The following is a 21054-nucleotide window of genomic DNA, read 5'->3' as shown; positions in this document are numbered from 1 at the left end:
AATGTGTTGGGATGTGTTAYATCCTTGATTGCAGAGTTAGCGTTTCACACTAAATAGAAAAGCCCTAGCGGTTTTTATCTGTTCCTCACACTCACTGAATGCATGCTGGTGTGGGTGCTTTGACACTTGTGATCGATTCAAGATTGCAACGGGAAACAAAGAAATCCAAATTTAGCTCTGAGTCCTTGGAAGCCAGGAAGTCTATTAACTCTAATCATCATTATGCTCGAAAACAGCAAGTAGAGATCTACAAAAGGAGTCCTGAGAGATGCCCCCCTCCTAAACTTGGTATTAGCCCTCTTACAGGTCAGCATTCCTGGAGAAGCTCCCCACTTGCCTTTGCATCTGCCCGAGCCAGCCTTTGCCCTGGTGAGCTGCACAGTCTGATCAGGGATAGCTTTTCCTCTTAAATATCTTCTCTGATTTACTGTTGTGTGGGCAAACTGATGGAGTCCAGCACCTTCTCAGGCTTACTCTTCAGCACAGGCAGGCAGATTAGTGTCCTTGGGAATGGGTGGATCAAAACAGAGCTGCTGTCTCTCTCAGAAAGTCTTTTTGAGGTATTTCATGCTCCCTCTGAGCCAGGCAGTATCTACAGTGTGCATAGTCAGCACAGGGCACAGATCCAAAGAAGACCCAAAACGGAAGACCCAAAATGAAGTGTAGTTTACTGCTCAGTGCAACACCACAGACATATCCTTACCTGTTACATTCCTGATTAGGGTTATAATAGAAGGTTTGTGGCTTGTCTGTTTAAATACTGTGAAATTCAGTGTTTTCTTTTATAAAAGAAATTGCATCATTTTACATGCTGTAAAAAAGACTACAGCACAAACTTTTGTAACACAGTTGTGCTTTTCTTTTTTTTTGAGTTAATAACTGCCAAAGTGCTATGACTATGGTATCTTTTTAAAGTAGTAACATCTTCTGTATTTAAGTGATGCCATTTTCATCATGACTCCTCCTCTGGGATAAACCTTAATTTAAGCATTAAACAAAATACTACACTTTCTGTATAAAGTGAGAAGGTAGCATAATGGTCCCTCCTTGTAGCCTCAGTTGCAGTGTTCATCTGAAGATTTCCCTGGGCAATTTTGGATTAACATTAGTTGAAGTACAAGACCCAGTTTAGCCTCAGTATAAGTTGCTCCAATCCTCTTTATTGCTATTAGCAGTTGGTTTTAGCGACAAGGCTGGATTTTGCCTATTGAAGGTCCAGTTTTAGTGATTCAGTGCATTTCCATTGTTAGCAATTGAGAATAAATCATTCCAGCTCTTATGTTTCCAGTGCTGTATATACAAGAGCAAAAAGGCAGTTCTTTTTCACAAAAGATTATTATCTTGGGGTTCGGAGTTGGTTGTTCTTATGGGGGTTGTGGATAGAACACAATAGATACAAGCTCTTTCGAGGGGCAGGTTCTCTTCTTGATATTCTTGAACAGTGTTTATCACAACAGGGCTCTGTTTGGTTTTAGCCTTCAAAAACAAGCCATAATTTTATAGAGTGGGGACAAAAAAGCCTTTTTTTTAAAGAGCGGTTGCAGCTTCTCAGGATATATCTAGCTGTCATTAGGTGGTGCATTGTCAGGATTCATCAGGGCACAGGGACACCTACAGAGGGCACATAGAAGAAGCTGGTTTTTATTGTCTTCTAAGTTCATTGGCAACAACAGCTTGGAAAATTATTGCAGTGAAGTTACAGTGATAAGTAAAAGTTATCTGAAGGACACATTCTTTGTTTCTGATTACATGAACCAGGGAGGTACTGTCAAAACAGTGGAGAATTGGACTCTACAGGAAAAACTGGAAAACACTGATAATTTGAATAGCAGTRAGGAGACGAAGCTTGTACTTGTATACAGTGCAGGGTCATGAGCCCAGAGGCTTAATAATGAGCTCTCAGCTCATACCAGAAATGCTTATCTATTSACACCAATGGAGACAGAGAAAGCCCCAAGCGCACTGGTTAATCATAAATTGGCTTTGAGCTACTGGTGTGGTATAATGTGGCTATGTACAATTCCAGAGTGTTCTGGGGAGGACTTTCAAGAGAGATGGGGAAATACTAACGCGGTTGCACTTGCAAGACTGCACCTAGAATTGTCTTCACAGTACTAGTCACCCACATCAGAAGACAGATGAATTCAGCTGGAACAGGTGCAGAAAACAGCTATTGAGATTAGCAGTGGGCAGGCTACCATACAGGAGTAAACTGGAAGAGTTTAACTTATTCATCCTAGCACAGTAAAGGTTAAGGAAGAATGTGACTGTGCTCTAAAAATACAATAGTGAATTAAACACACGGAGTGAGAAGGTATAGTTAAACAAAAGAACAATATCGCCCTGAGCAATTATGTGTACGTAGCTTGGCTGTGATCAAAATTTCTAACAAAAAGTTCTGGAATACTAATAGGAGAAAGAAATCAAAATACTCTTCAGGCCCATCTCAATAAATTTATGAAGCTGACTGTATGGAACAGTTACCTATGAAGAAAACTCTAGTCCATGAGGTCCCTTTTGCAGTGTGGTCCTAGGCTTCCTGAATTATATTGTTAATAGTGTGTTTTCATTCACATTTTTGTTAAGCAGATAGTATGTATTTCTGTTCCAGGCAGTAGCACTTTGGACTAAAAGCTTGCAAGTTCAAGTCTTAAACACTCTGGTATTGGACTAAATCAAGCAGACTCTAGGTACTCTAGGCCAGGATATACAATTCAAAAGGGTAAGTGAGCCTTTGAGGATTTCAACAGCATAAAGTTGGGGCACCTCCCTCACCTCTGCCTCTACTTCCTCATCCCTCTGTCTTTCATCTCTTCAGTCTTCCTACCCTGGACCTTCAGCTTCTTGAATGAGGTACCAGCTCCTACGACACTTAATACCTCCTCTCTTCCATGTGTTTTCCAACTCCTAGTGTTTCAGAGTCTGCCTAAACAACCTTTCTGTACTTCTCTGTTCTCTTCCCAAGCTGAAAAGCCTCATCTTGGGTGGCACAGTAAACTGCCTAGTGCCTATCATGAATATACTGCAGTGTAGGAGTTTGTCTCCCCATTGGGATGAGTGTTGGCAAACAGCACTCGTAACAGCAGCCTATCAATCATATGCCAAGAGCAGTGTGGCAARGAAGGCCAAATAAATTCTTTCACCAGCCAACAAACTGACATACTAGAACAGGCCCTCTAGCTAAAACAAATTTCAGTTCCCAGTGCTTTGAAGTGCATTTGTGATTGGGCCACAACATTTCCTTGCAACTCTTGACAGTACTTCCATCGTTATTGTAAGGGTATCATACCACAGGCTAAGCTATAAAACTGCACACAGGAATAGGCAAAGTCCCCTGGCAGGGTTCATGCTTGTTTCTGTGAATGCCCTATGCTTCTAAGTTAAAGAATCCTTTTATCACTGTTCAACAGCAAACATGAGAAGATGCCTGTGCTGGGTGGGAGAGAAGCTTCTTCTTTTAAAAAGAAAAAACAACGTGAACGGAAAAGGTTAGCCTGGAATCTTTTAATTGCATCTGGGCATCAGTCAATGAACAGTGTAGTAAACTAATTATGATTGTGTTTCTTGTTTCCTGCCTTTTTCTAACATTCATGTAATTGGATACCTTCTTCTTTATTTAAGAGACATACTGAAAACAACAAACTTAAGTTGCTCCTTTTTTTTTTTTTGCATTTTTTCTGCCCTCTCTTGTGGCATTATGGTCACTAATTTAATTTGAAGTATGATTGTTGTATAACACTATCAGCCTCTTAGATTTGTAGACACGCTCTCTTAGATTTGTAGACACGCTATGCACACCTCTTCATCATTTTCTAGTTGCCCATGTCCTGTAAGTATGTGAGTCCGGAGTTATTGTTCGTACAGGGAATAGTGCTGTGAGTGGCAGAGTTGAAGGGGAGGCCCTCAAGACACCCCCAGCAGGGTATGCTGCCCTGGTATGCTACAAAGCACATTTCCTATTGCAGCTTTCCAGAACAGCTTAGTTCCTAGGTGAACTACAAAAGCAGCAGAAAAGAGACTAGCACTAAGTAAGGGGAAAAAAGCAATGAAGTCGCAATAACTGAGTGCCCTACACCTGAGAAAATGAGAAACATGTGGATAGTAAAATAGCTGCAGTCATGTTAAAGCAAGTTTGCTTTGAATTTGTCCTTATTGTGAAAGTTTGTTAAGGAGGGTGAGGGGAAAACACATCAATGAAAACTGCAGGAATATATACATCAGATTGCAGTTGTATTTTAAAATGTTTCACAGCAGAAGTTCTTAACAACTTTCTTCTCAAAATAACTTCTCCACTATGTAATATCCTTGCTATTTCTGAGYCCCTGGAGAAAAACATCTCCCACTCCCAAACATTTAGGCAGATTGCTCATTTGTTACAGCTCTAGCTTTTGTTTCCTTCAGGAAGCACTGGAATTATCCTCTGGCTGCAAATCTTTCACAGGGCTCGCTGTGTGGTAAGGTTACACCTAGCCACCTGCTGGGCTATGCTACAATGCCATAAAGGTTTCAACTCTATTATATCTGTGAATTGTTTTTTCAAGGCAGCTGTACAAAATGTTTGTATAGGCAGTTTTCCCCAGACCTTCCAGTGTTGTTAAATTCCTCCACTCCTGTAACAAGGGATTTTGAGTTTTTCACTAAACTGTAATAAAAATGTTACTGGTTAGGTGCTGGCAGCAGCTGCACAAAGCTCTGCTCAGCAGTACTGCTCACAACCATCGTATCGTCTAGTGCTAAGCCCGGGTATCAAGCTACTTCAGGGCCTGTTGAAATGCACAGTCAACTACTTTGAGATGGTTTTCTAATAAGACACCAAGTATCTTAGATATCACCTCAAAAACCTTGAGGCATTTTTGCTTATATCCTGAGGCTGCCAAACCATGCTGGTTCCTAAGCTCTCATTTCCAGTTTGGTGGAATTCCATTATTAGAAAGGGGCTGCAGCAAGAGCATCTGGTATGGGGTCCCCCAAAAGGCAAAACAGGAGAGGGTGGGAGGGGGCAGAAGGCTTGTTGGGGCTGCCTGGAATCTAATAGCCCAGAAATTTAAGCATCCACCAGGAGTTTTGTTTTTCAAGTCCTTACAGCTCTAATTTGAAGACAGGTCTCAACCATTAACAAATTAACAAAGTTTTAAATCACACACTATTCAGAGCTGTAGGATAGACATCTGTCTCGTTTGTACCTTCACTACTGTGCGCCTCATTGTGTAAATAATTATTCAGGTGTCTCCACTTTGAAAGCTACCAACAGAAGAAGCACYGAAGGACACCTCAGAACACCCAGAAGATACTGGAGACTGGATTCAGATCCCTGCTTTAAATCAAAGAAAGTGCAGGAAGGGAAACAGTTTCCCTTTTTCTGATACAAAAACAAATTTACAACTTTAATCTCTCACACTTCTGCAGTTGTGGAAAATGGAAACAACATTCACAGCAGCTTGCTAGTTGTTCAGAAGGCCTTCCAGTCCACTAACACTATAGTCTGAAAATTGGTTTCAAGTTACGATTGTATTGAATAACTGTCCATCAAAGAGTAGTTGGTATAACTCTTCAGGAGAGCTAAACTGCAGAAAATAATTTCTTATTTAGTAAGCATTTCAAGTGTTGATTACAGAGAGCAGTGATGAAGGAAGAAAAAAAAAACAACCAACCAACCAACCACAGACTACTCGAGGACTAGAGGGCATCTTCCTCCAGAAGAAATTTGGAATTAATCCTTCTCGCAATAGATGCAATCTGCAAGATATGTACACCCATGAGTTATTTCACCTCCTGCACAGGTTTGCTTGAGGAAAGCACTTTTAATGAACTTCCATATGTTATTTCCTTGTTTCCTTTTGTATTTATCTGTTGGTGAATGGATCCTTGATACCTCTGTTCCATTACAGCTTGGCTGGTTGTTTTCATTACAAAAGTCTACCTTCCAGAAGGAAACCAAGCCCTTTGGCAACCATGTAGTTTTCACACAAAAGTTCAGGTTAGTTCTCCAATGGGCCAGATACCTTAGACGCCCTCTAGAGATAGAAAGAAAGCAGCTCCAGAGGCACAAGATGTGTAATTTGAATCCAGTGAAAACAGTGTCAGTTATGAATGGTTCTTAATAACACAAACATGTTTGCTTAATGATTCACTTCAGCTTAATTACACAGTAACAAGCTTTTATGATTCCATCCTACATTACTGCATATGGTCTTAAGCTACATTATTATTTCTGCAGAACAGAATTAACTGCAAAACTACATTTTTAAAGAATCCCCCCAGCTTTCCTGCTTAGCTGACTAGCAAGATTTGTGTTACAAAAAAGAAACAGATTTCTGATGCTGAAAGACACTGCAGTCATGCCTCTTCACTTCTTCTAACTGGATCATTGGGAATTTTACTTGTTTTTCAAACCATTTGGCTACAGTGAGAAGCTGCTTCTCCTGGAATGAATGTCCAATGAACTGAAGCCCAACTGGCAAGCCTCTCTTTGAAAGAGCTGTAGGAATACTTATGGCTGGCAGTCCTGAAAGAAAAGAAGTTACATATGCAAAGGTTTACTATTAAACAAATTCTATAGGAGTCATTTTCGTAACAATCCTAAGAGAACCAGAAGAGAAATTATGTAGATGCAAAAGACCAGTTAAAACCATATAAGCCAGTGAACTAAAGATACTGTCAGGTAATCACAAGGAAATGAATAAGAGAGATTTAAGGAGACAGAATCTTCTCAAATAGGAATTGATTTTCCTCAGGAAGAGATTTCAGCTTCCCAAACCTGAAAGGATTCATCTTATCTGCAGCATCAACTCAGCTCCAAGGAGCAGGGTTTTAAATCTGGCTTTATATTTTAAAGCATTTTATAAATGAACTACCCTTCCAGCCTCACCTCCTCATCATTGTATGATTTACAACATAGGGTTGATATATCTTGATACAAAAGAAGAGGTTAAATGACTGAAGGAAACAGAGAGGAAAACTGACTACATAGGGAAAAAGTACTTGAATTCCTCTCCCTACTCACCAGCCATGTTTGCAGCCTGTGTTAGAATATCATCTTGTGCACTGCGGGTTCTGTTGTCTTCTTTGATGAATTCCATATACGGTACTGCATCGCTCAGAGTGGTAGGAGTGAGCAAAATATCAACACCACTTCCAAAAACCTTCACAAAGTCATTAGCAATGAGGCGTCTGACTTTCTGTGCCTTGATAAAGTAATTCTCATAGTTTCTAGAAAGAAATATGGAGAAGAAGGCTGACTGCTTTAATTCTGAAAAATACAGAGGTTAACTTTTCAGTGACTTTAGAAAAGATAAACTCATTATTCCTCCTGGTTAAAAGATTAATACATGCATTTGAGATTTTGATATAACACAAGCTTAGTCATCAAACATGGTGCTTATGCTCTCATAGCCATTAAGTGGTCAGAGAAGACAGACAACTGCCAAATTTTTCTTTCTCATGTAAATATGTAAGCTGTAGTCCATGGAGTTCTAAACTCTCTTTATACAATTCTGAAGCAGAAACAAATTGGTTGGCTTTATGTTTATCATTTCTTTTAATTTCACATGCAGAACATCTCTGAATTTAGGGATTTCACTGTACCTTTAGAAGTTCAGTTTCAAAAACAATGACCATCTAAAACAATACCTACTCTAAAAACAACTGTATCCTAAGATAGTAGAAAAGTCTGCCAGAGCGTGTGTAGATAAAACAACTGAAATTGCCCCAAATCCAATCTCTCACCAGAATAATTTAAAGATTTAAGTTTCTAGAAAACAAAAACATCTGTAAAAAATAAGAGACAGAAGATTCTAGTCAACAAGTTATGTTATGGAAATCAGCCATCTTTGAGTCATTTCTGAAATCATGCTAGCTTTTAATTTAAGGAAACAATAAAAGGAATAAAAAGGACCTCAAATAAAATATTAAGCTGGAAAGACTATTCTGGGTTAAAAAAAATGAGAAAAATTGTTAAATCAAACACATGCTCTCCATTAATTCTGATATGCTTACAAGCATCCATCATTTCATGAATCAAACACCTAGTTATTTTACACATTTCAAAAGCTAGATAAAAATACTCTGTAAAATGCAATGTTTGCAGGAGAGACAGACACTTGCCTCCGCTGTTTATTCTAAGAATGCTTTCTGAACCCTGAGTTCTGTTCTTCAAAAGCAATTTACTGTTGACAGGAATAGGACTCCTTCTGTTCAATCTTCATGGAAGCCAATTTTGCATTCCTTCACTAAAAAGTGAGCTACATGAATTTTAAAGCATTCACTCTAGGCTTAGGAAAGCTGATCTGGACAGTCGTAACCAGAAGGAGCACATTTAGCAGGAATGCCAGCATTCCATAAAAGCTGGTTGTTACATACTGACTGACAACATTCCTGTCTCTGAGAGCAACTAGAAGTCACATCTCATGACTACTCTTGCCGACAGAGCTCTTTCTGTGGTGCATTTGCTTTGAGACTGATTATACAATTAATTTTTCCATTTTATAAAAAAGTTAAGACAGAGAAAATAAGAGTTCTTACGAACATAATTTTAAATTAGGACTGTTAGATAAGGAATGAAAAAAAACCAAACAACACCACCCAAACTCTGAACCATGCACTGGTTTCCCTGCATGAGTTTGAGAAACACCTGGCTTCTATAAAATGTTAGTTCAGTACCTTTGCCAGTGCCTTGCCTTCCCTTCCCTGTATATTGAGATAGAGTTATAGTTAATTGCCACACCTTCTCACTTTCTCCAGAAGACCTGCTGGAAAGCAGCTCTGCSRAGAAGGACCTGGGAGTGCTGGTGGACACCAAGTTAASCATGAGGCAGCAATGTGSCCTTGTGGCCAAGAAGGCCAATGGTATCCTGGGCTGCATCAGGAAGAGTGTTGCCAGCAGGTCGAGGGAGGTGATYCTCCCCCTCTACTCWGCCCTGGTGAGGCCACATCTGGAGTACTGCGTCCAGTTCTGGGCTCCCCAGTACAAGAGGSATGTGGCACTACTGGAGAGAGTCCAGCAAAGGGCTACAAAGCTGATTAGGGGACTGGAGCATCTCTCTTATGAGGAAAGGCTGAGAGAGCTGGGCCTGTTTAGCCTGGAGAAGAGAAGGCTGAGAGGAGATCTTATCAACGTGTACAAGTATCTGAAGGGAGGGTGTCAAGAGGATGGGACCAGACTCTTTTCAGTGGTGCCGAGCGACAGGACGCGAGGCAACGGGCACAAACTGAAACACAGACACTTCCATCTGAACATGAGGAAATACTTTTTCACTGTGAGGGTGACAGAGCACTGGAACAAATTGCCCAGAGAGGTTGTGGAGTCTCCTTCTCTGGAGATATTCAAAACGCGCCTGGATGCAATCCTGTGCAATGTGCTCTAGGTGACCCTGCTTGAGCAGGGGGGTTGGACTAGATGATCTCCAGAGGTCCCTTCCAACCTCAGCGATTCTGTGATTCTGTGAATGTACCAGAACCTTTTCYGTGCAACTTCAGTGAGATTAATAGCTACAGAACTTTTAACACTACAACAGTGACAGCGTCAGTATGATTTCATCGACATACTGTAGGATAGATTTTTGCATAATTTAACAGGTGACAATAATACTCTCATGGGGGGAGTAAAATTACTACGTTGTTTTACTTAACTAGCTCAGAATGCTCACTGGTAGGACTAAAAGATAACATTTTCACTCCTTATTAACAGTTTGCTAGGTAATATATAGCTAAAGCGATAATAATGATACATATAGCTATTAGAGTAGGAACAGATTTTTTTTTTCAAGTCATGATAACCAATTTAATTACAATTTGTGGAACAAATTGTTAAGGTGGTAAATTTGAACTTTAAGATGTGTTCTGCTTACTGTTTCAACAAAAAGTAGTTTCCTGATAGAATCCTTCCTCTTACAACATCATTAAAACCTTCTCGTCGTGTTGCAGCATACATACTTTCTGTGGACTTGTTCATGTCAGCACGATGGCCTGAAAAGAAAGAAAAAGCCAATTTGGAAATTAATGGTTTTTGTGATCTTTAAGATTTAGCAACGTAAAATAATGGTACGTACAGTAACACCATTTACTGCAGTCTGACATGCTACTATTTTGGAAAAACAACAAAGCATCTTCATGTTTTATTACAGAGGTATTAAACAGTTTTTAACCCGACACTCATGTGTCTGCAAGTGAAATATTTCTATTCACCCTTACTGATAGCTTCAGTTGAGAAAGCTACTATACTTAATCTCTGATTTTCAAAAAAGCATGCCTTCCCTCTCCTAAAATGCACACATGTAAATACTTCAGTAACTATGGTGACTTAGTATTGAGTTTATCTTGAGTAAAGATAAACAACAGAACTCCATGATGTAGATCTGCACTCTTCAAAGGAGCTACCTAACCAGTATTTTTTCCCTCAGGCTTAAAAATAGCTTTGTGAAAATAAATAACTAATTCATATGAAGCCAGATACTAAGCCTGTTGACATCTTTGAAGTATATGAATGGGTTTTCTATGATACCTTAAATCTTTTCAATAACTTTAAGCACACCAAAAGACATAGGGCTGAAAAAAGCACTGCTATATCGATGCAATTCCACTTGCTGCAGTAAAGCAGTGCTTTAATGCAGATTTTGGACAATCACTTTATTCTGTGATTCAGATACATGAAAAGAGTTAGAACATCATTTAAAACCTTGGTTTTGCTTATTGGAGTTTTGGGATCATTGCAGTATCAAATTTGCAGTATCAAATTAGGACAGAACAGACTCCAAAGGGGCAGGATGCTACAAACATTATAAAAGCCTAAGTTCAAAACAAAAATGAGTGCAATAGTAATATCTGTCAAAGCTTTTAAATGACATGCATCTCTTCTATATCAAATTACTAAAAGGTAAAAAACAAAGACAAGTTGCCAACTCTTTATAATGCTGTTTTATTTAACGTTCTCTGAAATATTAGTGCTTTCTTTAACTAACTTCAGAAGTAGGATTTTGTTTACCACTATTACCACCACATATACATGAACAAATAATAGACATGCATTTGACAAAGTAAAGCAGTAATCCATYAAACCCTATCTTCCTTGATCTAGCCATACAATGCAAGCACAAAGGTTATTTTAAGGTTAGCTCATTCCTTTGCTCATGGATTATGAATTGTTCTTTAGTTCATATTTGTATATTACACATTTGTTAAAAAATATAAGGTGAAAAAATCATATGCAAGATATGCTTCACCCAAAAAAGGCACTGAATCCACCATTTACACTGGTTCAAGTGGTGTAGTTAACAACACAGAGCCAATAAAAACGTTAGCTTGGTTAGGCTGGTAAATTTTTTTCTGACTAGTCCTGATAAAGCACAGTAAGGCACTACCCATACAGTAAGTTTAATTTAGCAGTTAAAAAAAAAAAAAGAAAAAAACCACGCAACACTATGGGCGGTACCATCATATATCTGAATTCAACACCATTTGCTATTCTACCAAATATATTTAAATACCCAATAAACACTAAAGAATACTAAAGAATATACAGTACTTCACAGTTTTACTAATTTATAATTATAAAAAACAAAAAATTTATTCATTCCCTTAGCCTAAGAGGTATCTGGGTTTCACAACAGTGAGAGTACCTTTAGGTCATCTCAGTTGAAAGATTTACTCCAGCTTTATTTGAACAAGGATTTACTCTGCTGCAACTTAGAGAAACATTACCAAAGATTCAACTATGAAATGCATACACATTACAACTGCACTCAGCAATGTTTCTATTGTTTGAGAACAAARAAAAATTTCAAAGGCCTTACCATATTCCAGTCCATCAAACCTGGCCATATTTGATGCTACTTCTGCTGTGCACAGCACATGATAGCAGACAATTGAGTAACAAGTATGTGGTAAACTCACTTCAATTACTTTAGCACCTGCATCCTTAAAAAGGTCAGCAGCCTTTGACCACAGTGCCAGAATTTCACTAGAAAGCCCTGGTGCATGGTATTCCTTAAAGAAAAACAAGGAGAGTGATTTTATACACTGGTTTACTTTCAATGGCAGTCAACATGCAAATGCTATGTGCTAAAAATACTTTGAAATTATTCCCTCACCACTGAATGATTTTAAGAATTTATTATAGCCTTCTGTATTTACTATATATTACAGAATCAAGTGGTATAAGTTAACTGGATTCAGTCTTTCAAAAGAGTAGTATGTTCATTTCAGTAGGATCAACCTGTGTAATGCAAGCAAGGGAATTTCAGCAGTGATTTCTGGATGAGAAGTTCCGGTTACCCACTTGTTCATCCATTTATGGAGTCCGTACTGCACTGCTCTGCAGTTCATGGGCAGCATCTCTTCACATTTAAACCCTAATATTAGGGCTAATGTAAGTCGGAAGGTAGAAAGAAATTATGCTTACAACACATCACTGGCAACTGGCATGCCTTAGTCAAAAAACAAAACAAAACAACCCACCAAAGAAGAATTATAATATGGGGGCTGGGATATGACTTAGTCTAAATTAGCTAAGCTCCTGTTTAAGAGCTAAGTTATTCTGTTAAATTCACTACTCTTGAAGATGTTTGCTTCATTTCTGTAACCCACCAGGTCAAAATACTGTCTGATTTCTGAATAGCAACTACCCATGTTTAACATTACACATGTACCTGTTTAGGATAACACATAACAGCAGAAAACAACTGTTCAAGGAATATGGATAATTAACCAAAACCACTATATTAAATTTACCAAAATCTAAACAGTAGGCAGCTGACTAATTTTCCAGTCATACAATTTTGACAAGAACGACAAAGCATTTTAGATGAAGCACTGGCACATGCTCGCTCTGGATCACCTGTGGAGGCAACAAAGCACATATTTCTGTTCTCTAGGAGCTGCTCATACTGCCTTCACTAATTTAAATCACACGAGACTGGGAGGAAAGGGGCAAGATATAAAGATAACTTTTATTTTGGTAAAAGTCTTATTTGCTGTTCCTGCCCATTCAATCAAATATTGACAGGATTTAAACGTTACCTTAGGAATTCCTATACAGAGCTTTCTGACATCTATTAAATTGGGTAGTTCAAATGGCTTAAAGGTGTCCTGAATTGTGGTAGCGTCTTTAGGATCATGTCCAGCAAGTGAACCTGAAATATGAAATGACATGTGAATAGGAAAAAAAATGTACAGTGAATAACCTGAATTCAATTTGTTTTGAGACATGCTATAAACAAAAACATGTAGTATACAAAGACATATATAGTAGAAATACCTAACACAACTGCTGCATCATCCACACATCTGGTTAAGATTCCTGGCACATCCATGGAGTTCACTAAAGGAATGAGACCATGGCGAGAAATCAGTCCATATGTTGGCTTTAAACCTACTACTCCACAATGAGCAGCAGGGTTTCTGGTAGATCCTCCTGTGTCTGACCCTAAAGCTCTACGGTTTCAAAAGAATTACCATTAGTAAAATAATTCAGAACACTTACAAACAATAAAAATGCACGGCYTTATGATGTGTAGTTTTAAAAACACATGAATTCTTCCAGATTAGAAGTCATAATCACACAGCCTAAATTTCAGTCTGCTCCCTACATCCACTAGTTTTTAATCTGTTCTCAGTATCTTTCCTAGGGCTTCTGAATTAGTCATCAGAAGACCTCAGTTCTCTCCACCAAGCAGGGACAGACAGGTAGAATTTAGGCCCTCTGAATATGGTCCTAAATATCTACTTCTGGCATCTCTGTTGGTCTGTTCCATTTCTGTGTTCTCTGAAAGATATGCCTCATGTGACTTAGTGTATGATTTTCAGACATTCAGATCTCATTTATTCTGTCCCCAATAGACTATGAAGCAGCACTTCCCAGCATACAAAGAAATAATGATAAAGTATGCATTTTTCCCCTAATAAAAGGGAACACTTCCCATCAAAGCAGAGGATGTTTTTCCTGCTTTCCAAGCCCATGAAGCACAGCCTCAGAATTCCCACTTTACGGTAGTGTAAGTGTAATTTTAGAACACAATTTATTATTATTACAAGTTGAATCATTTTATTTTTCTTTTGTAAGTGAAACCTTGTTCTTTTTAAATTGAAATTTTTATTTCAGGAATTAAAAGGGAATGGGCAAGTCACACTGAAATGACACTTGTTCTTCTTGTTTTTAACGATTTTAGCTCAAAAAAATTTTTTTTTAAATAAAACTGTTTTCATCAAAATCTTTGACAAATATAAAATAAACTTAGGAAGGAGGCATAATTTTTACTGAAGTGGTCATGTGACTTTTCCCATAGGCATCCATTTGTGAGATGGCTGAACCAATTTAATTGACTTTGCTGAAATGGCATTTTCTCAAAGCTTTTATGTTGACGCAAAACATCTTCATTTTTGTAACATTTCTGTACATCCAAATCTCAATTGAAAAAAGAAAGACTGGCAGCATTCCTGGTGCTTGAAAGAAACTAATAATGAATATGTGATAGGTTATAGGCAATAAAATAGCTGGAAKAAAAATCTCCCTGATCTGACAAAGTGCTAAGCAGTGCAGATTGGAAGGCAAGCACGCCCAGAAACATCAGAGATGCTGCCAGACCATCTCAGGATCAGGCCATTCTGGCTCAGGACAAGGACCAGCAGTCCTTGGGAGAGGCTTCACTGCATTCAGTGTAAACAGTAACAAATAGTTAAAAGCACAACCAAGATAATCTTATATATACTGAGCTCCACTATGTAGCGCTAAAAACTGCATAAATAGAAAAGTGTAAAGTTTTAAGGGTCGGATTTCTCTCAATATATTTGAATGGGAAGACACTATAAGCAACTGATTTCTTAAAAAAAGGATTGCTATTCCATGCAGATAATAATTATTAAAAAATGCCAGCTTGTTTAACTCTCTTCCGTTGTGTGTTTTTTTTTTTTTTTTTAATTTAAGATAGTTGTCTAGGGTATCTGTGTAGCTGGCTTCCTTTAGGTAAGTCAGGGATCTGAAAGCTTTTAGTTCCCAAATCTCATGCATCTGTATTATTACATAACCCTGCCATAAAAACAAAGAATGGGAGGAGAGGTTACTACATGGTTATCAGTTCAGGAATCTYGTCATTTTCTGAATTATATTTTAGTGTGTGTATATGTAACACATTTACCTGTGTGGAGAACGTGTCACAAATCCCATGCTGTTTTTAAGTTAGCATGTGGGAATAACAATAAAATGTCATTTCTTTACTGCCATTAGTATTTTGTTTTATGCAGTACAAAGTGGTCGCATCAGTATGCTGTATAACACTTAAAATTAATAATCTTAAATTTACCTACATGGAATCATTTTGGCTACATGTTACGCCGTGAATAAACCAGATACACTAAAACAAATTCTTGTGTACCAGGGCAAATAATCCTCCCATTTCAAACAAGATAAACATTTTCCCTGAAACTTAGTCTATAAACTAGCTTATTAAAGGATTATAAAATTAAAACCTGGCAACATATTTTGAGGAATTTAATTAAAAACAATTCTAAAAAGCCTCTTACACAAAACAYGTGAAAGATGATACAGCAGCGGCACTGCCTCCTGAACTTCCTCCTGTTATTACCCAGTCAGACTCTTCATTCTCAGAACTGGATTTTGGCGGAGTTTTTTCTTTGTACTGTCTTGAATAACTCCAGGGGTTTCTGACTGGTCCAAATATCCCATCTGTACTTCCAGATCTAAGATATTCAGATAGGATAAATACAAACAAAAGTGACAGATGACACACTCCATTCAACGAGTTTTTCTTTATCCAGTTCTTCATCCTTCATCTTAGCAAATTCAATTTCAACATAGAAAGACAGGTGTATGTAAATCCTTGTGCAATCAACCCCAACAATGTTACACAGAATTGCAAAGTTCTTAGATCTTCACCCCTTCCTGACACAGTACTTTGACAGAAACATGAACTCATATCTCACTCTGACGTGTGCCAGTGCAACTAAAACTAATGTAATGACACAACATAAAACTGATTATGAGTCACATAACAGTAAAACTGCACATCTGCTACAAAACAAAGGTCTTCTAGTTTCCTAACCCTGCATTTGGAAAAGACAAAGGAATATGACCGCAGTCTTGTGGAAAACCATGCTGGTAGGGGTAAAACAAAGCCCTGCAATAGCAGGAATGAGCACTGCTCTGTAAATAAAATGCTATTACTCCCTACGTAGCCTTCTCCTGAGGCCAAAGTCTGTTGGTTTAGACTGCTAGACTAGCTTCTCAGGGTCCAGTTTCCAGTAGCCTACACCAATTTAAGTGTGGGCTGCTACCAGAAGCAGGAGTGGGAGTTTCCACCTTTCTCCCAACCGCTACTTCATGTTCTTCCCRACTCTAGGGTGCCCACGTTACTAGCCAAACCATCTGACCAAACAGGCAATTGACACAGCAGGTAACTAACCTTACCAAGACATGACTTTTGAGCTGGATCAGCTCCCTGATCAAGCTCATGGTGCAGTCATGCTGGTTCTAGCACAAGTGAGACCATGCAAACACACAGGCCAGAGATGAGGCCAGGGGTGGGACAATCCTTTTCAGCAGCATCTTGAGCTTCCATGAGCTCAGACCAGGTGTATCACTGCATAATCAGTTGTTTTTTTCTGCGTGTTTTCCCTGCCCTTCTTTTGAAGGGTTTCTTTCTGACAAAGAGATGACTTTATCCAAAACAATGCAGCCGGATTACTTCCATGCAAATTGTCTGAATTTCCAATCAGTTCTGTCTTTAGTTTAGATAAAGCAAAAACCAAAACAAAATACAACACTTATTACTTCTCATGGGTAACTAAATTCCCAGACAACTCTTTCCAGATCCAGCAGTGTCCCATCCCTAACTGTCCATCACTGCTCCCTGCCATAGCTTGCTGCCTTCACCGATTTGCTGGAGAATCAATCTGTGAAAACATTTCCCAACTTGCTCCTGATAAAAGCCAGCAACATCAACTTAGGCAATTTAGACTGTTACTCTGGATTAGCCCGTTTGTAGCAATTCAGGGAGAATGCATACAAATAACTCCAGTGGATGACTGGAAGAGGCAGTAACTATCATCAGGGGCATGATAATAATTAGCTAAGGTCAGAAATCACCAGTGAGCAGAGAGAAGAAGGTGACAAACAACTGGGGTAGTAACCAATTCTAACAACACAGCTGGATCTAAAAAAGCCTTCTTGCCTTCTGCAAGGTCTGTGCTGCTTCCACCCCCTCAAACACAGCTCTGGTCAAACACCATTTTCATAAAAATCAGCATTTATATGATTTACACAACCGTATAAGCGTTCAGGGTAGAAATTCATGCAACTCCAGATGCTTTTTGAGGATAATTATTCACTATTTTCTAAACTCACACAAAGAGGAATTAAGGATTACAGATAGATCAGAAGAGGGGGTATATATTCTATTTAAAGTGCAATCACATATTAAAAATAATAAACATCACTCACCCCATTGCAAATTCATCTAGGTTTGTTTTTCCTAAAAGCACAGCTCCCTGATCCAATAATTTCTGAACTACTGTAGCATTGTAAGGAGAAATATAACCTGAAAAAAATCAGAACAGTTAAGAGACTGGTTGGTGAGATATGGATGATTTTCAGAAGCAACTACTCCTCCAAACACTCTATAAAGTTGTCATTATTTTTGCCTAAGAATTGTCACTTCACAGTGCTAAAATTTTGCTTCATGATAACACTAGTAATTATCAAAATGTACCAAAAGTAAAATGAATATTGTTTTGTTCACAATGTTTTTCTTCTTCCATAATTTACAATCCAGTAATTCTGAATTCTACAACTCTAAACTGTAGAACTAAGACTTCACACAAACAAGTTACAGTAAGAGTAGCAATTTACTGGAATCGGTCAATTTGCAGTAACTGTCTAAAACGCATACTCTTACCCCACAGGAATGAGAAGAAATGAGAAATAGCTCTTTACAGAAAATTGCTAAGCTATGTTGAATTATCTGCCACTATCATGAGATAAAGGAGCATATAGCCAGCCACAAGCTGAAATACTAACTGGCTATCCTGTGACCAAGTGTGTGATCCCTTAGACCTTATATAAACTATGATGAGAAACATATCACTTGCATGAGATACTGGGTAGCAACCAACTCCTTCTGTGAATACTGACAAGGATTTCTCTACCCCCACCCTCAACCGGAACTAGCGAGAAAGAAAACATCACTCCTAATACTCTCAGCCACGCTACTACAATCAATCACAACAGGTCTGAAAACATGCACATGGAAAAGCATTGGAGGTAATAGGACACTTTTTTAAAGGTGAAGTCTTTTTTTGTTTGTTTCTTCTATTATAAAAACACAGTCATCAGATTAGCTCAAATAAATTAGCAGAATCCTATCCTTCCTCTAAGTTTTACAGCTTTACTTTGTACGTATGGCAGAATAAAACTGATAAGAAATGCTTTCTCCTTATCAGGAAATTAAGGAGTCTATTTGTGCTGGCCTATCTTATAACAAAGATTTTGTTTTAAACAAAACCTTTTTTTCCAAGTGCTTTTACTAAGGAAACATTCTAATTTCTTGAAAATCTTCATGGACTGTTAATTGAAACAATGAGCTTGTGAAATTTGAACAAAACAAACAAAAAACCCCCCCACACCTTCCAGAATATGTTTGTATATCACGGAATGTACAGAAAACCTGTAATGACTACTCTCTAACAGTGACATGAATAAATTATTTAAGTCAGAATTATCAACAGAACAAAAAAAGGCTATCTTTGTATTTTGCTAGATGGGACAACAGCAAGAAGTCCTGACTGCTCTCCTAAAAATCTAAAAGTAACATGAAGCAAAATGTGAATTGGAGAGTGGTTACCTTTCAGTATATTGGCTACAGCAACATTGCATTTTTAACAGCAATGTAACTATGTAAATAAACAAGACAATGTGTTTACATAAAAAAAGATACACCAGTAATACCAGAAGAGCTTGGCAGAGGAAAGCAGAAAAAGATTGAAATGATTTCAGTTCATTTTTTGAAAATACTTAGATTTCCAGAAGACTCTGCTCCATAATCCCTTTAAAGAAGGGAGTTAGGGTTTGAAATGAGATCTGACTTTACTTAAAAAGCTCTACTGTACCTTTTAGCATGTTTGATGCACATGTTGTCTCAATGCCAGCTGTATTAAAGTTGTCTTTTACTGCAATAGGAATTCCATCTAGAACACCCAGCGGCTGACCTGCATGAGGTATTATTACAAAGACAAGGATTAAATCAAAGTGTACTATATATACAATCTTTTTATCAATTACACCTTATTTTATATGTCACTTTGGGTTTTTTTGGAAGTAAGAATGCTATCCACATCACACAGGGTAGCCGTCTGTTACATTTTCAAGAACCTTCTTCTGTTTTAACTCTAGCATTAAGTCTGCCCAGACCAGACTTAACTCCGCAGAGCCCAACTCTGCAAATGTTTTTAAGCCTGCAATACAGGCAGCTGCTTTCAGATAGGTTAGCCATCCCAAAGGAGTGCTTACTTCTTCAAATGCGACCACATAATGCTTATTTCAACCTTAGGTACTGCCTAAATCTACTCCATCTCTAGGCTCGGAGTCATAAATTCTGCCTATCTGACATACACAGTAAATATGATCTTAAAAAAAAATGACAGTAGCAGAGAAAGTCTTCCATAGGTGATTGATTATCCACCATCCAGAATAAATAAAATAAATAAATAAATAAGTGTCTATGTCAGGAAGCAAAATACTCTGGTTAGCAATTTTCTTAATCTATCAGAGGTTAGCAAGTGTCACCCAGAAAGAAAAAAAAAGTACCCCATCCGTGAAAATTTCCCTTTTCCRTCATCCAGGAAATGCACAGGAAAAGGAAGAAGGAAAGTTTGCCAGTGAGGACACAGCAACATCTACCTGCTGTAGACAACACGATTTAATGCTGTTCTGTTCACCAACAAATAACTGAAGATTATCRGAGTTGCTCTATTTTTATTTGCTTTTTTAATTTAAAACCCGACATGCCTAGGAGCAGACTGTCCTGCCTGATGGGCCTACAAAGGCCACTACATCTTCTTGCTTGGGGTAATCACTACTAATTTAAACTAAACTTCTGAGGGAAAGACGAGGCAGCCAGTCACAGCAGTGTTCAGTGGGTATGGAGCTTATTTAATCCATACTGTCTGCTACTGAAATAAACTAACTGGCTTAGAGCAGGTCCTTGAGTGCTGAACCAGATACACTCCTGGGTAATGAGCGTACAGTCACAGAGCTCGTAACTGCAACCCCAGCCGCTAACAGCCAAAGGAATAACGCATACACCTCTTTAAAGGTAAAAGGCACTTCATTTAACAAGGAAAGCTCCCCCACGACAGCTTTTGAAGGACTAATACTAGATGCAAACAAGCTAACGTACCTCTTCTGTATCTTTTCTCTGATTCTTCAGCCTGCTTTAAAGCAGTTTCTTCCGCTACGGTAACGTAAGCGTTGAGGAAGCTGGTGCTTTTGATGAGGGAGAGGCATCGTTGGCAGAGCTCTGTTGGGGTCACGCGTCCTTCCTTTAACGCTGCCGATACCTGAAACCGCGTTTCCCGCCGTGAGCGCCCCGCAGCCCAGGCACGAAAGCCGACTCGCCCCGTCGGACGGCTGCGAGGCCTCCCCACGGCGGCAGCGCGGCCCACAGGGCCCGCCGGGCCCCGCCGGGCCTCAGCGCGGCCGCGAAGCCGCCCGCCGGCAGGGCGCAGCCACCACTCCCGGCCGCCATTTTAGGGCACGGCCCCCCTCACCCGCAGAGCCGGGCCTTGGCGGTGGCCACCGACACCGGCCGCCCCGTCCCGCGATGGGGCGGGGCGCGGCTCCGGCTCCGTCTCCCCGCGCGCCGGCGGCGCCCGGGGCGGGCTCGGTGCCGCTACTCACCTCTCGGAGGGAGGCGCGCAGCATGGCGGCCCACTCCCCGCCGCCTCACGGCTCCTCCGCCGGCACGGCGCGGCGCGGCGGGGCAGGACGGCGAGCGCCTGGGCGCCGCCATCTTGCCGCAACATCGAGCGGCGCCATTGGCGGGGCGGCGCAGA

At 39.4% G+C, this 21054-nt stretch overlaps 1 protein-coding gene across 1 annotated transcript; it reads right to left on the bottom strand.

Moving 5' to 3' along the window:
• Positions 1 to 3489: 3489 nt before the first annotated feature.
• On the bottom strand, positions 3490 to 21000 carry QRSL1 (QRSL1, glutaminyl-tRNA amidotransferase subunit A). Its single transcript, XM_026065710.1, has 11 exons — positions 20900 to 21000; positions 20400 to 20559; positions 19111 to 19209; positions 17447 to 17543; positions 15511 to 15687; positions 13250 to 13425; positions 13012 to 13124; positions 11787 to 11979; positions 9846 to 9963; positions 7004 to 7209; positions 3490 to 6505 (listed from the first exon to the last, which is right to left on the bottom strand). The coding sequence occupies exons 1-11, from the start codon at positions 20921 to 20923 to the stop codon at positions 6294 to 6296; spliced, it is 1575 nt and encodes a 524-aa protein (XP_025921495.1). The 5' UTR covers positions 20924 to 21000; the 3' UTR covers positions 3490 to 6293.
• Between the last annotated feature and the right edge of the window lie 54 nt (positions 21001 to 21054).

The sequence above is a fragment of the Apteryx rowi genome, unplaced genomic scaffold (genome assembly GCF_003343035.1).
Source record: "Apteryx rowi isolate R43461 unplaced genomic scaffold, aptRow1 scaffold_230, whole genome shotgun sequence".
Taxonomy (NCBI): Eukaryota; Metazoa; Chordata; class Aves; order Apterygiformes; family Apterygidae; genus Apteryx; species Apteryx rowi.
The sequence above is the reverse complement of the archived record's forward strand: the minus strand, read 5'-3'. Positions and strand labels throughout refer to the sequence as shown.